We start from the raw sequence: 13,767 nt of genomic DNA on the forward strand, positions 1-13,767 counted from the left end.
AAAGGAAATCTAAGAGCACATAGAACACTTTACCATCACCAGCGAGCTAGCTGCTGCATGGTGAGAAATTATTCCATGCAGAGATCAGTGTAGACTGAAAACTGTGTGTCCTAGGCCTAGTGAGAAGTGTTTGATTTGATTTTTATGAAATTGTGACAACTAAAAGAAAATCCAGATGACATAGAAGTGTGATTATTTTTTTCTTTACATTTTAAAATGAGAATAGCTTGCAAAGTTAACTGCCAGTGTTGTAGATTAAGTTTAACTTGTTATTGCTAATAGCAAGTACAGGTTAGATTTTGGATGCAGAGTTTCCCAAGATTGAGGGTTTTAGTTAGATTGTTCTAAACCAGTTGCTGGCATTGTGACAGTTTGTGAAACATGTTCCTTGGTTTCCTTTCCTGCTGACAGGTGTAGCGGTCATCCCGGTGCTGCAAAGAACTCTTCACTATGAGTGTATAGTTCTGGTGAAACAGTTCCGGCCGCCAATGGGAGGCTACTGTCTCGAGTTCCCGGCAGGTGAGAAACCAGACACCAGATGGCTTCTCCTGGGACGACTGGCCTGAGCCTGCGGAAGAGCCCGAGAATGGAAGTGCTTAGGCTCTCCACCACCTTTCTGTCTATCCATGTGGTTCTAAGTGCAGCCATACCATTCCTATTTTGAGGCTTCTGCAAGGCACAAGCCATACTCCAGGGATCCGTGAACCCATGAAGGCAATGCCAGGCATAGTGGAACAGCTCCCCTCCCCCCTCCCAACCATGGCCCATCCCCCCTCTACGGCACTCTCACTAGACCCCCTGAATAATTACTTGTCCCCACATTAACTTCTCTTTTCTGTCTCAACCAACCTCCCTTGACAAGAAGTTGACAGTAATGTTAGACTGTAACTCCAAAATCCGTGAACGGACAAGTACCTTAACGGGTCATATGTAAGCAGACCAAGGATGTTGTCTTCATTTCAGCTAGAACAGTGTTTTTCATTTGCCCAGTAACTAGAGCCATCCAGAATTTAATGCTTCCTGTTATTATGACTCTATGGGATTATTCCCATCTGAAGAGATTAAATCTCATTTATTTGTTCTTAGAGGTATGAGTAGGAACAGAGTTAGCAACTGTTTTCTTTCTCACTTACCATTTTCCTAAGGAAATGTTAGAATATTTAAAGTACCTGATACACTTTTGTATTCGTTCTTGGGGGCAAAAATCAGTCACTCCTTCCCTCCTCCCACTTGAACTCCTCGCAAGGGTCCTGGTAGCCTTCCCTCGGCTCCTCCCCGGCATTCCACCACAAGGCCTCGATATTCTCCCTCGAGGGGAGAAGGCAGCATGGATAAAACTGTCACCACGCTGGGTGTAAGCCAGCAGACAGTTCTGAGCAGCTTCCTGTGCTGTAGTCACCCAGCCAGCTCGAAAACCTAGGCCAGTTGGCCACTTCATAAATTTTGCCCACTTTGTACAAAACCAGCTTGAGACAGTGAAGAAAAATACGTAGAGGAACAGGTGCTTCAACCTGCCCTGAGTTTTACCCTTTTTTTTTTTTTTTTTTGTAAGATTGATTGATTGATTTGAGAGGCAGAGTTACAGAGAGAGAGAGAGGGAGGGAGACATAAAGAGAGGTCTTCCAGCCACTGGCTCACTCCCCAATATGCAGCAGTGGCCGGAGCTGTGCCGATCCAGAGCCAGGAGCTTCTTCCAGGTCTCCCACGCAGGTGCAGGGGCCCAAGCACTTGGGCCATCTTCCATTGCTTTCCCAGGCCATAGCAGAGAGCCGGATTGGAAGAGGAGCAGCCGGAACATGAACTGGCACCCATATGGTATGCCGGCGCTGCAGGCGGAGCCTTTACCTATTACACCACAGCACTGGCCCCAAGTTTTAGTCTTTTACCTCTTTTTCTCCCTATATAAGTTCCAAACCACAGTCGGTTTTCATATGTGAGCGCACTTGTGATGGAGCTTGGCCACACCGTGTTAGAAGAGGGAGACGCTCAGGGCGGATGGGGTCCCCTGTGGCATCTCACATCTGGTTTGGACCTGCAGGTCTCATAGACGACGGTGAAAGCCCAGAAGCAGCTGCGCTCCGGGAGCTGGAGGAGGAGACGGGCTACAAAGGTGACATTGCTGAGTGCTCTCCAGGTTTGTCAGCCACTTCCCAGCTGTGCGCTTCGGGGACCAACACTGAACACGGAACTCATCCCTCTGGGTGCTGATTTGTTGGGTATTCCCTGTGGTCACATCTCAGATGGCTTTTATTTTTCTAATTCACCCAAAAAGATCAGGAATTGGAGTTGGTCATCATCTCTTAAATCTGTCTTCCCTTCCCATGAGAACAAGTTGGGGGAAGAAGGACCCAAAGTTGTGGAGTTAGGAAACCAAGTTGCCTTTCGGAGTTCTCCACACCCTAAGCCATACCTTGTCCGCGTGCCACACTCCTCCCTCGAAGATGTTTTTTCTTGCCGTGTTGAAAGGATTTTACGACTGGTCAGTCCCAGCTCACCCCTCAGACTTGCAGGCCAGCCTCAGGAGCCCTGGGCAGAGAGGAGTATCGAGTTCCCACTCGTGCGTGCTGTGTGGTCCCACAGCCCCTACTCACTGACCCTGGGACCTGCTCCTCCCGCATCCGTTCCTTGGGAACTGCGCGTCAGGAGCTCCGCTGTCTTCCTAAAGCATTTAAGCAGTGACACAGATGACAGGAGGGACCGAGGCATCTGGGTGGTTTAAGGTGAGCTGCCGCTTCTCTCCACAGCTGTATGTATGGATCCAGGCTTGTCCAACTGCACCACCCACATAGTGACAGTAACCATTAATGGAGATGATGCCGAGAACGTCAGACCGAAGCCGAAGCCAGGTAAGTGTTTGGTGGCTACGTTTAAGGTGGTTGCATTTTCTTAGTTGGATCTTTACACAAACACTTGAGAACTGCGAGACAGAAGGCGTTCTTATCCACTGCGTCACTCCCTGCAAATACCCACAATGGCTGGAGCTGAACTGAGCCGAAGCCGGGAGCCCAGAACTCAGTGCAGGTCTCCCACATGGATGACAGGAACCCACTGCTTGCGCCGTGACCGCTGCCTTCCAGCGTCTGCATCAGCAGGAGGCGCAGTGAGGAGCAGAGCTGGGTGTCAAACCCAGGCACTCTGACACGTGACGCAGACATCGTAACACGAGTCTTGAGCACTAGGCCAGATGCTGCCCTTAGTGTTAGTTTTAATTTGGTGAAAGAATCCTAGTCTTTCATAAATATTTCGTCAGTACTCTTGTCTGTTCTCCTCTTGTGTATTTTAACTTCTCTTCTACAACTTCAGTCATCCTTATGCCTCATTGATCTTTATATAAATGGTAAAATTTCACACCATTTCTGCATGAAGGTTATTTCTGCTTAATAATAAGAGCTGCAGGTCTAAATAGAAAGCAAATGGAAACTTCATAACCACCCTGTTTTTGTGGCTATTGTAAGTGATATACATAGGCAGCTGTGAAGGCAAAGCAGCTTATTAACTGCTCCTGATTGAGTTCCGTATCGAGAGAACCTGGAAGTCCTTTGCTCTATAATGCTGCTTGGCGAGGTTGGCTTCCAAAGCTATAACGCCTCTATCACTTTCATAACCTCTCCCCCAACCTCAGGGAATGAGCAGACTCATACGTAGAGAACTTTTACATTTCTTAGCCTCTTGAGTTATTTGTATCTGTGTTGCAATATCTCATTGCTGCTCTGTCTTAAAATGCCAAATTTCTACACCAGAAATGTACTGCATGTGTATATACAACAAACTGGAGGACAGCTTGGCAGTTCCTCAAAGTTAAATACAGAATTACTATATGACCCACCATTTTCACTCCACGTATGTACCCAAAAGAATTGAAAGCAGGGACTCAGACACTGAAATACCCGTGTTCATAGCAGCATCACTCACAGTAGCCCAAGGTGGAAGCCGCCCAAGCATCTGTCAGCAGATGAATGGATAAACATAATGGGATGCGTTCATACAGTGGAACATTATTCAGCCATGAAATAATGAAACACACTGATCCATGCTACAACATGGATGAACTCTGCAAACACTGTGCGAAGGGAAGTAAGCCAGACACAAAAGAGCAAATGCTGTGAGAGTCTGCTTATGAGAAGTCCTCACAATAGGCCAGTTCACAGACAGACAGTAGAATAGAGGCTTCCAGGGACCGGAGTTATGTTCAGTGGGTACCAAGTTTCTGTTAGAGATGGCGAGTGCTGCTGATTGCACAACACTGTGAATGTCATTTAGTGCCACTGAGTTGTGGTTAAAATGGAGTTTGAGCAGTTAAGGCACTGGCACCCAGGGCTGCTACTGTGGTGCAGCAGGTTAAGCCACCACTTGGGACGCCTGCATCCAGTATCAGAGTGCCTGCTGGCAAGTCCTGTCACTGCTTCCAGCTCAGCCAATGTGCCTGGGAGGCAGTGATGGTTCCTGCCACCCCCAGGCATTCTGGCAGTGAGCCAGTGGATGGAAGATCTCTTTCTCTCCTCTTCCCCCTCTCCTCTCCTTGCATGTACACATCTCTGTCACTCTGCTTTTCAAATAAATATGAATAAAACGTTTTAAAAAATAAAAAATGTCTGTATCCCATGTTAGAGTGCATGTATTCAGTACCCACTGCCAGCTGCTGACTCCAGCATCCGGGGAGGTGGCACTGATGCCGCGAGTAATGGAGTCCACCCATGTGGGAAACGTCGATAGACTGCCCAGCTCCCAGCTTCGGCTTCGGTTCAGGCCTAGCCGTTCCGGGCATTTGTGATGTGACCGACCAGTGGGAGATCTGGTACTCACATGGCTCACTCTCGCTCGCTCGCTCTCTCTCTGCCTCTTAAATAAATAGTGCAATTTTAAATGATGAAAATGGTGACTTGTTATTTGTATTTCACCACATGTTTGGATACAGACATTTGTAAATATGTGTGGTATGAATATGCTTTACATTTTGCTATTACACATTTCATCTGGGGAACAGTAATAGCTTTGTGCTGTTGGGTTTTGCTTCATCATGATATAAATGAGATTAAAGAGTCCAATTTCTGCTAAATCCTTGGAGCCTTTTTGTTTTGTCTTGCTTGGGAGACTGCCGCTGAATTCCCACTCCAGGCCTTGCTAAAACACTGCCCTGTGTTTGTTTACAGGAGAAGGAGGTACGTGACCCAACTGGCAGGGCCTGACCACGTGCGAGCCTTAGTGTGGCCTGGTGGCTTCAGACACTTTGGGTTGCTTGGGTAGGTTCTTGCCTTTAGCTTCATTTTCACCGGAACTTTGTTTGTTTAGAATTTGTGGAAGTCATTTCTTTACCAAAGAACGACCTGCTCAAGAGACTTGATGGTAAGCATCCTGAACATTGCTACCCCGATTTGGTCTGTTTTCCCCCGTCCATCCCCAGGACCTTGGGGGCTTACATCCAACTGCATTTCTCTGTCTCTGTATCTCAGGGAAGCCCAGGACCTAGACTGCTGTAAAACTGCAGTGGGCCAGGGCTAGTTTTCCTTCCCGGGACGGGTTTGAAAGGATGAGCAAGACATTCTGTGTCACAGGGCAGCTTTAGCTGGGGCCTTTTTTCCCCTTCAGAACAATCAAGAATCTATTCCCGCTCGGGAGCCAGAACCATCCTGAACTTCAGTGCATCGTAACCTTGAGGGCAAAGGTGGGAGTGGCTGTCTTGTTAGCCTTTCCTCAAATATACAAGTATACTGAATGGTTCATTGCAGCGCGTGTGAGCAGGAGAATCCGACAATATTTCTTCCAGTCTTGGAGACATCTAGAGTATACTACCTGTGATGGGCTGATATAACGGCCCGCACTAACTAGCTGTGTGACCCTTGGTGGAATCACTGGTCATAGTTACGTCGTGTAACTCTTGGCCAGCCCGTCCTATGGGAGTTTTATAGACAGAGGGCTATATGGAGAGCTGCCCTTTGATGCAGCTCCAGCAGGAGGCGCTGTGGATGAAGATACAGCACGGGCCCTGCCACAGAGCTGCCCTGTGCCGGCTGCTCATTCCTAAGGAGCAAGGCGCTTCTCGTAATCGGAATATTTTAATGGTTTTAAGTATTTCGGGAAACCGATCACTTCATGTTTCTGCTGGTTTAAAGTAATTATTCCACAAATGAACCTGGAGCGTTATTTGACCTGAACCTCAGGAGCACAGTCCCTCCCTTCTTTCCAGGAGTGAATGCTGGTGGCATTCAGTTTCACTTGGGAGGCAGAGGTTGGATCTCCGATGTGTGTGTTTGAGGGGTCACGTGACGCTTTCCAAAGCCGCTGTGGCTTCCCCTGTTCAGAGGGCCCTCGTTCCAGCCTTCACCTTTGTAGCAAACTACACCTAAGGTAAAACCCACCCGAAGACGTCAAGGCCAGCGTTAGAAACCACCATGGCAGAGAGATGTGCTCGTTGACAAGGCACATTTCCAGAGAATGCCAGGCCCCAGGGCGGGCTGCCCAGCCCACCTCGATTCGTCATGAGCCAGCCTCTCTAAGCTTCCATCTCACCTCTGAGGAAGCAGGAGTAAAATTAAACGCAATAACGTAGGCAAAGCACGAGGCCCACAAGTGCTTCATGTTCTATGCCATGTGTTTTTGCTCTGTGTGTTCCTTAGGAGAGTATCCTATCTACACATGCCCTCCCTTCTACCTAACTGAACTTCCAGACTGGTGTTAGAAAAGCGATGGGAGGTGGGACAGGGTGGAGGGGGAAGGAGGAATAGAGCGAGAGAAGGGAGGAAGGTGGGGGCAGATCAAGGGACTGGCTTGCCTAGCTTCAACAGGACCAAAATCGAGTCATCAAATCATTTCCTCCCCAGTGACACCGGAGGAGCTGGCAGGCCAGTCGCTCACGGTCAGGTTGCTAGCCTGAGTAGTGTTCAGCCCTTCCCAAGAGCACCTGTCACACACAGGGGAGTAGGGCACAGGTCTGGCCTCGCCTGCAAGCGCAGTGTCTCTGGGCTTGGAAAGCAAGGGGCAGATTTGCCCAGTCTGATAGCCTCCCATCTGAGCGAAGCACAAGTTCTCATTGAAGTGTGCGGGAAGGAGAGTCTGAGACCATGGTCTTGGTAGGATACTTCCAGTCCCGCTCACTGCAGCCCTGTGCAGTCAGCAGCATGTCTCGGAGTCTGCAAGCCCACCTGAGCCCAAATGAAGTACATCTGGGTCTGTGAACGTGTGGCTTTGCTGTGTTCACGCACAGAATCCTGACCCCAGTATCCCGGGCCCTCACTGAGAAGGTAATCCTGTACATCCTTGAAAGCAAAAAACGGTAGCAGCAGCCTGTAGCATAGAGCGGTTGCTCGGTAACTTGACTAACTGGTGTTCCCCTTCTATTGCCCGCGTTACCTAAGTTGTATTCTTTGCTTCCCATAGCTCTGATAGCCGAAGAACATCTCACAGTGGATGCCAGGGTCTACTCCTATGCTCTGGCACTGAAACACGCAAACACGAAGCCATTTGAAGTGCCCTTCCTGAAATTTTAAGGCCAAAGAGGACACTGGCCATGTCTTTGTAAACGAGACCACCAGGCCTTCACTGAGACTTTGTATTCAACTTAGTTGACTGTAGATTTGAACTTAGTTTTTTCATAAAATAAAAGCAGCAGAATGCATATGGTGGTGATACGGTACTGTGATTACAAGTAGGCTATAGCCTTACTTGAAATGTGTTAAACTCCAGCTAATATGAATGAACAAGCACACACACAGAGATGTTTATTCTTTTTTTTTTTTTTTTTTTTAAAGCTCACCAGTTACTTTTCTAATCCAGGGTATAAGGATATTTCTAAAGAACAGACTTGAGTTCCAAATTAGGCCAACTAGTCCCACGGTCAACCCTGTGCTTGGTATGCAAATAACTATGACTGTATTGTGTTTAAAATGAAGTCTTAGAAGAGAGACGGGCTACTTGAGTTAGCACACAAGGCAGCAGAGGATATAAAATCAAGAGAAGGATATTCACAACCAGCACCCACGAACTACTGAAGCTGAACCAGCCCTTAGGTCACAGGCATTGGCTGACTCCATTCCCCATACCAAGGCTAGGTGAAACTCAGGGCCCCTCCCACAAGGGTATATGTTAGCATCTGACCCCTATCCTCAAAAAATACTTGACGTTTCTAAAACAGATCCACAGTTGACGTGGTCTGAGGCACTGTTATCTTGATGTTTAACCAGGAACGTATTCAGAAGGGTTGGTCAGCACTTGAAACACAATACAAACTACTTTTCAAAGGAAAAAATACAGGAATTTCTTCTAGCTCATGTCATACCTGAAGCCCATCGTCCAAAAGTTTGATGAGTGTTTGTAGACCATTTTCTTAGTTACTCCTGTCAGCTCTTTCCAGGCAAGTCTTAGGGTGATTCTCCCTGACCAGCACTAAGTCATGTTTCCATCTTGGAGCTAAGCCAGGCCCCTCGGACCATGTAAAAGTGGTTCTCTAGGTGAAACCAGGGTACTAGTGCCAAAATGCTGCAGTATACTTCATGTTGCCAGGTTTGCTGTCTCAGCTTACCAAGAGATAGACTTCCTAAACAAGCATGGAAAGAATTATGGAACTATGTAAGTTTATACATCAAGTCTATTTTCTGCTTAAATGTTGTAGAAGTTAAGATCCATCTACCTGCTATAATAGTGGCTTGTTCATTTGTTAGAGTCCTGATTTTTTTTTTTTTTTTTTTTTTTTTTTGACAGGCAGAGTGGACAGTGAGAGAGACAGAGAGAAAGGTCTTCCTTTTGCCGTTGGTTCACCCTCCAATGGCCGCCGCTGCCGGTGCGCGGCGGCCGGCGCACCGCGCTGATCCGATGGCAGGAGCCAGGAGCCAGGTGCTTTTTCTGGTCTCCCATGGGTGCAGGGCCCAAGCACCTGGGCCATCCTCCACTGCACTCCCTGGTCACAGCAGAGAGCTGGCCTGGAAGAGGGGCAACTGGGACAGAATCCGGCACCCCGTGTCCTGGCGCCGCTAGGCGGAGGATTAGCCTAGTGAGCCGCGGCGCCGGCCAATTTTTTTTTTTTTAAGATTTATTTTATTTATTTGAAAGAGTTACAGAGAAAGAGAGAGAGAGAGAGAGGTCTTTCATCTGCTGGTTCACTCCCCAATTGGCCACAACGGCTGGAGCTTCACCAATCTGAAGCCAGGAGCCAGGAGCTTCCTCCAGGTCTTCCCATGCAGGTGCAGGGGCCCAAGTACTTGAGCCATCTTCTACTGCTTTCCTAGGCCATAGCAGAGAGCTGGATCGGAAGTGGAGCAGCCAGGACTCGAACCAGCGCCCATATGGGATGCTGGCACTGCAGGAGGCAGCTTTAATCCACCATGCCACAGCGCCAGCCCCAGAGTCCTGATTTTTAATCATGGGTATCGTGATGCTCCAAAGAGCTTAATCCTTTTCCTTTAACCCACAAGGACACATCCTATAATTTGCCACATTACTCCTTTCAAAATCCAGAAGAAAAAACAAAAATGAAGAAGAGACAAGGCACACAGACCCCAACACAGACCACTCTTCACACACACACACACACACACACGTTCTTCCCAAGCCACTTCTGATGGGAAGGACCAGCTCTTCATGACGATGGGGGAATGAGATCTGAACCCCTACCTGTCCATTCTGTCTGCTGTTCTCTCCCCATTTTCTTCAAGAGGCAGCTGAATCCTAGCCCGTATCTCTAAAGCCCTTGCTGTATCTGTTAACATCACAGGCTATGCTGTGGGGACGACGTGTCTGAGAACTGGCAGTCTGCATGTTTTGATTGGCTAGCACTGTTTATCTGCCTACATTTTAAAACACCAGGTTTCTTATGTCATATTGCGACAACACTGGGTCCCATATTCCTGTGGTGACAGCGGTCCTGGGCACCTTGGAGATGCTGGCTCTTGTTGCCCTTCTGCCTGCCTTTGTCTCATCTGTCTTGGCCCTGGAATTACCTGGCTTGGTAACCCTAAGCTTAAGACATACTTGCTACACATACAGAAAGAGCAAACCATGACGGAAAACTACTTCTGAAAATATCTTTTCAGAATTAAGTTTGATCTGGAAAATAAAGCACATACTTTGAAAAAAGAAATACTGACAGAGAGCTTTGCAGTTTCAAACAGAGACTGAGAAACTTCTGAGACCACTGTCTTCCTGTCCTTTTCCAAATACTAGTCACATACATGAGCACCTTTAAATTGGCCAGTGTCCCTGAACAGTTGAGGATTAAACGTCAGTATGTAATCACATTTGGCCTCTTTGAACAGGCAAATCACCATGGGCTCTGTATGAATACAGTGAACCCATACAAGTAATCTCAGAAAACACAGTATCAGATTTCTTTATTCTTCCAACACAGCCGAAACAGTTTTATTAAATAAAAGTTTATTGTCTACTGTTTACACTCATGTTGCTGCTGTAAACACAACAACATACATAAATTCCTAGCATGAATTACTTATTGTTCACCCCCACTGAGCTACAGACACTGCTTGAGAATTAAATCTTTGCCTCAGGGATTTAAAAAAAGAAAGAAAAAACCGAATTGGGACATAGTGTCTTAAAGGGCATTCTCAAGTGACTGGTTGGAGTTAGAAGGCATAGCCAATACAGTCCAACAGCACCGCGTATGCTGTCACGGGAAGAAAGGGGGAAGAAGGGCGGGAAGAGTGACTAGAAGCAGCTGGCTCTAGTGACAGAAGTGACTCATCTTGAGTTTTGCCCGTGGCTGCTTTGGAAAGGGACCAATAAGAGGGAGGGTCTGGGGAGGGAGGGCCGGGAGCATGGATACTATGAGTTAAAAAAGTATAAAAAGTAATTATCTAAAATATAGACTAGATACAAGTGTTCCAGAACTCATTAAATAAGCTCAAAAGTATTGGAAAGTGGCGATCTGAACTAGATTCATTTTTAAACAAGTGTGCGTGGGGGGATAGTGTTCTGAACGTTGTGTGCAAAAGGAATCCACATCACCGCCTCCCTGTGGTGACTGAACACAGCAAGGCAGTCACACTGCTCTCCCGCAGCACAGGCGACACTGGATGGACACTTCTTAATGGAGAATGTAAACTTCAGTTTTAAGGCAGCTGGTACTAACGCTGCACACAGGCTTAGCTCGGTGCCCATTTTGGAAATGGGACAGGTAGCACTTGAAAACAAGAAACCGTGAAGGAAGAGAAGGGGGACTGGCGTTCTTTGACAAAAACAATGTGTCAAAATATTTTCCCTTTCACACACACAAAAAGAAATATTTGGAACACTTAAAAAAACAAAGCACCCATCCCACCAACTTCAGCCTGTTCCTTAACAAATATTTCAAAATACTGATAAATAATAGTGACTGCAAGCAGAATTCCAGTGCCCGATCCGATGGCCCCAAGGAAGTCGGCTAACACCGACAGGGCACCGATGCACAGACCACCGAACGCGGCTGCCGTGGGGATGTACCTGGAAGACAGACACCTCTGGTTAGCAGCGGATGGAAACCAGCACACAGAAGCAGCGAGGGGTCGAAGCTTTCCCGTTAGTGGCTCTCTAAAAGGCATAACTGAACTAGTGACGTGGGACAGTCTGCCATGAAAGGGGCTACACATGACAGAAGACAATGTTCATGAAAATCCCGTCATTAACCTAAGTCCCAAGTTTTCAATTCTGCAAATATTTCAACATTTTACTGTACTGTACAGTAGTAAAATGTAAGTGGTAAGTTGATTGCTAAATTTAAAGGTTTTCTTTGAAAGAGCGACAGAAATCTTCCAACTACTGGTTTACCTCCCGAATGACCACAACAGTCACGTCTAGGTCAGGCTGAAGCCTTCTGGTCTCCCAGGGCCCAAGGTACTCGGGCCATCTTCTGCTGCCTTCCCAGGTATGTTAGCAGGGAGCTGGATCAGAAGCAGAGCAGCAGGACTGGGACTGGCACTCTAATATGAGATGCCAGCCCAGCTGTGCCACCACACTGGCCCCTCAATTTAAAGTTTAACGTGTCCTATATATACAATGATGGGACATAATAGGTTAAAAGGCAATTATTTTGACTCAATTTTGAGAAACCAGTAAATGGCCAAGAAAGGCAATGCATGATTCTTAAGGCAGAATATTTTTAAATGAGTAAACTATGGTTCCCTCTTGCGGAAGGAAGAGTAGACTTCAAAATGCTTTCTAAGTATTAACAAACACAGGCTAACAAGATTTTGATGATCCTCCTCAACAGTAAGTCAACCTTGGCTGCACATCCAGATTACCTGGAAAACTGTTAAATATGGAGTTTCATTCAAAAAAGCCTAGGGAGATGGTGGATGAAACAGGAGTGGGAGAATGACAGGCACTACGGGAGCTGGAGGCTCGCTGTGCTACCCTCTGCGGTCTAGGCTCTAAATAAATACAAGGCTCAAATAAAACCACACAGGAGTGGCTCAACAAACGGTGCTGGGCCAACTGGATGCCCACATGCAACAGAAGGTACCTGGATCCCTATCTCACATCAAACACAAAAGTTAACTCAAAGCAGACACTAAATATGAGAGCTAGAACCCACAGAAGAAAACAGGAGTAAACACTTGTAACCGTGTCTTTGGCAATGCTTAATCCAACACCAAAAGCAGCACAAGGCAACCAAAGGGGAAATTAGGCTTCAACGAAATGAAAAGCTGTGTGTCAGACAGAGCACGCTATCAGGAAAAGAGGAAGGGGACCGGTTTCAGCCGCAGAGGGAAGCCGCTGTTCAGGATGCTCACATCCCTCAGCGGATGACCTCCACTTCCAAGGAATGGGTGCTTAGCATTACACCCCGTAGCAGAGTGGACCTCCACTTCCAATCCAGCTTCCTGCTCGTGTGCACTCGAGAGGCACCAGGTAATGGCTTGAATGCATAGGTCCCTGGCACCCACATGGGAGACCTGGATGGCACTCCTGGCTCCTGGCTTCAGCCTGGCCTCACCCTGGCTATTGTGGGCATTTGGGGAGTAAAACAGTGGACTGCAGATCTCTCTCTCTGCCTCTGTGCCTTTCAAATTAAAAAAAAATAAATATATATGTACATATATAGTGTGTGTGTATATATATATATATATGGCCAATATATACATGAAAAGATGCTGAACATCAATAGTCTTCACAGAAAGGCAAATAAAAACCACAAACGGGCACCAGCGCTGTGGCATAGTGGGTAAAGCCACCACCTGCAGCGCCGGCATCCCATATGGGCACTGGTTCAAATCCTGGCTGCTCCACTTCCAATCCAGCTCTCTGCTATGGCCATGCAAAGCAGAAGATGGCCCAGGTGCTTGGGACCCTGCACCCACATGGGAGACCCGGAAGAAGCTCCTGGCTCCTGGCTTTGGATCAGCACAGCTCCAGCCGTTGCGGCCATCTGGGGAATGAACCATCAGATGGAAGACCTCTGTGTGTGTGTGTGTGTGTGTATGTGTGTGTAATCTTTCAAATAAATAAATTAAAAACAAAACAAAACAAAACAAAACACACAGATACCACTTCACACCCCTTGGAACTGAAACCAAAAAGTAGCACCAGTGAGGCCAGGCAGCCGCTGGAGCCTTGCGCACTGCTGGTGGGAATGTAGAGGGGAAAGTATTTAGCAGCTCCTCCACATGCTAAACACAGCATCGTGATAGGACCCAAGAACTGTACTCCACACATGGGTGGAATAGCATTATTCATAACAGCCAAGGAGCAGAAGCAAAAATTTCCATCAATGAATGAATGACATGGCAAACCCATACAAGGGAATGAGTAAAGAGGACTGAAGTACTAACACCCACTACAAAATGG

General features: G+C 47.2%; 2 protein-coding genes across 6 annotated transcripts in view; one reads left to right on the forward strand and one right to left on the reverse strand.

The window, feature by feature from the left end:
• Positions 1-7,612, forward strand: part of NUDT5 (nudix hydrolase 5) — a 30,244-nt gene extending 22,632 nt beyond the window's left edge. The window contains exons 5-10 of the mRNA XM_089311760.1: positions 412-519; positions 2,039-2,134; positions 2,745-2,846; positions 5,151-5,159; positions 5,290-5,343; positions 7,375-7,612. Of these exons, the coding sequence (XP_089167886.1) occupies positions 412-519; positions 2,039-2,134; positions 2,745-2,846; positions 5,151-5,159; positions 5,290-5,343; positions 7,375-7,484 (479 nt within the window). The 3' untranslated portion in view covers positions 7,485-7,612. The remainder of the gene's footprint in view (positions 1-411; positions 520-2,038; positions 2,135-2,744; positions 2,847-5,150; positions 5,160-5,289; positions 5,344-7,374) is intronic.
• Positions 7,613-10,345: 2,733 nt separating this feature from the next.
• SEC61A2 (SEC61 translocon subunit alpha 2) overlaps positions 10,346-13,767 on the reverse strand; it is a 36,134-nt gene continuing 32,712 nt past the window's right edge. For all 5 annotated transcript variants that reach the window (XM_070055714.2, XM_002717524.6, XM_070055710.2 and 2 more), the window contains one exon: positions 10,346-11,424. In XM_070055714.2, coding sequence (XP_069911815.1) covers positions 11,238-11,424 — 187 coding nt within the window. In that variant the 3' untranslated portion in view covers positions 10,346-11,237. The remainder of the gene's footprint in view (positions 11,425-13,767) is intronic.

Source organism: Oryctolagus cuniculus, chromosome 13 (genome assembly GCF_051225735.1).
Source record: "Oryctolagus cuniculus isolate XC-2025 breed Fujian yellow rabbit chromosome 13, ASM5122573v1, whole genome shotgun sequence".
Lineage (NCBI taxonomy): Eukaryota > Metazoa > Chordata > Mammalia > Lagomorpha > Leporidae > Oryctolagus > Oryctolagus cuniculus.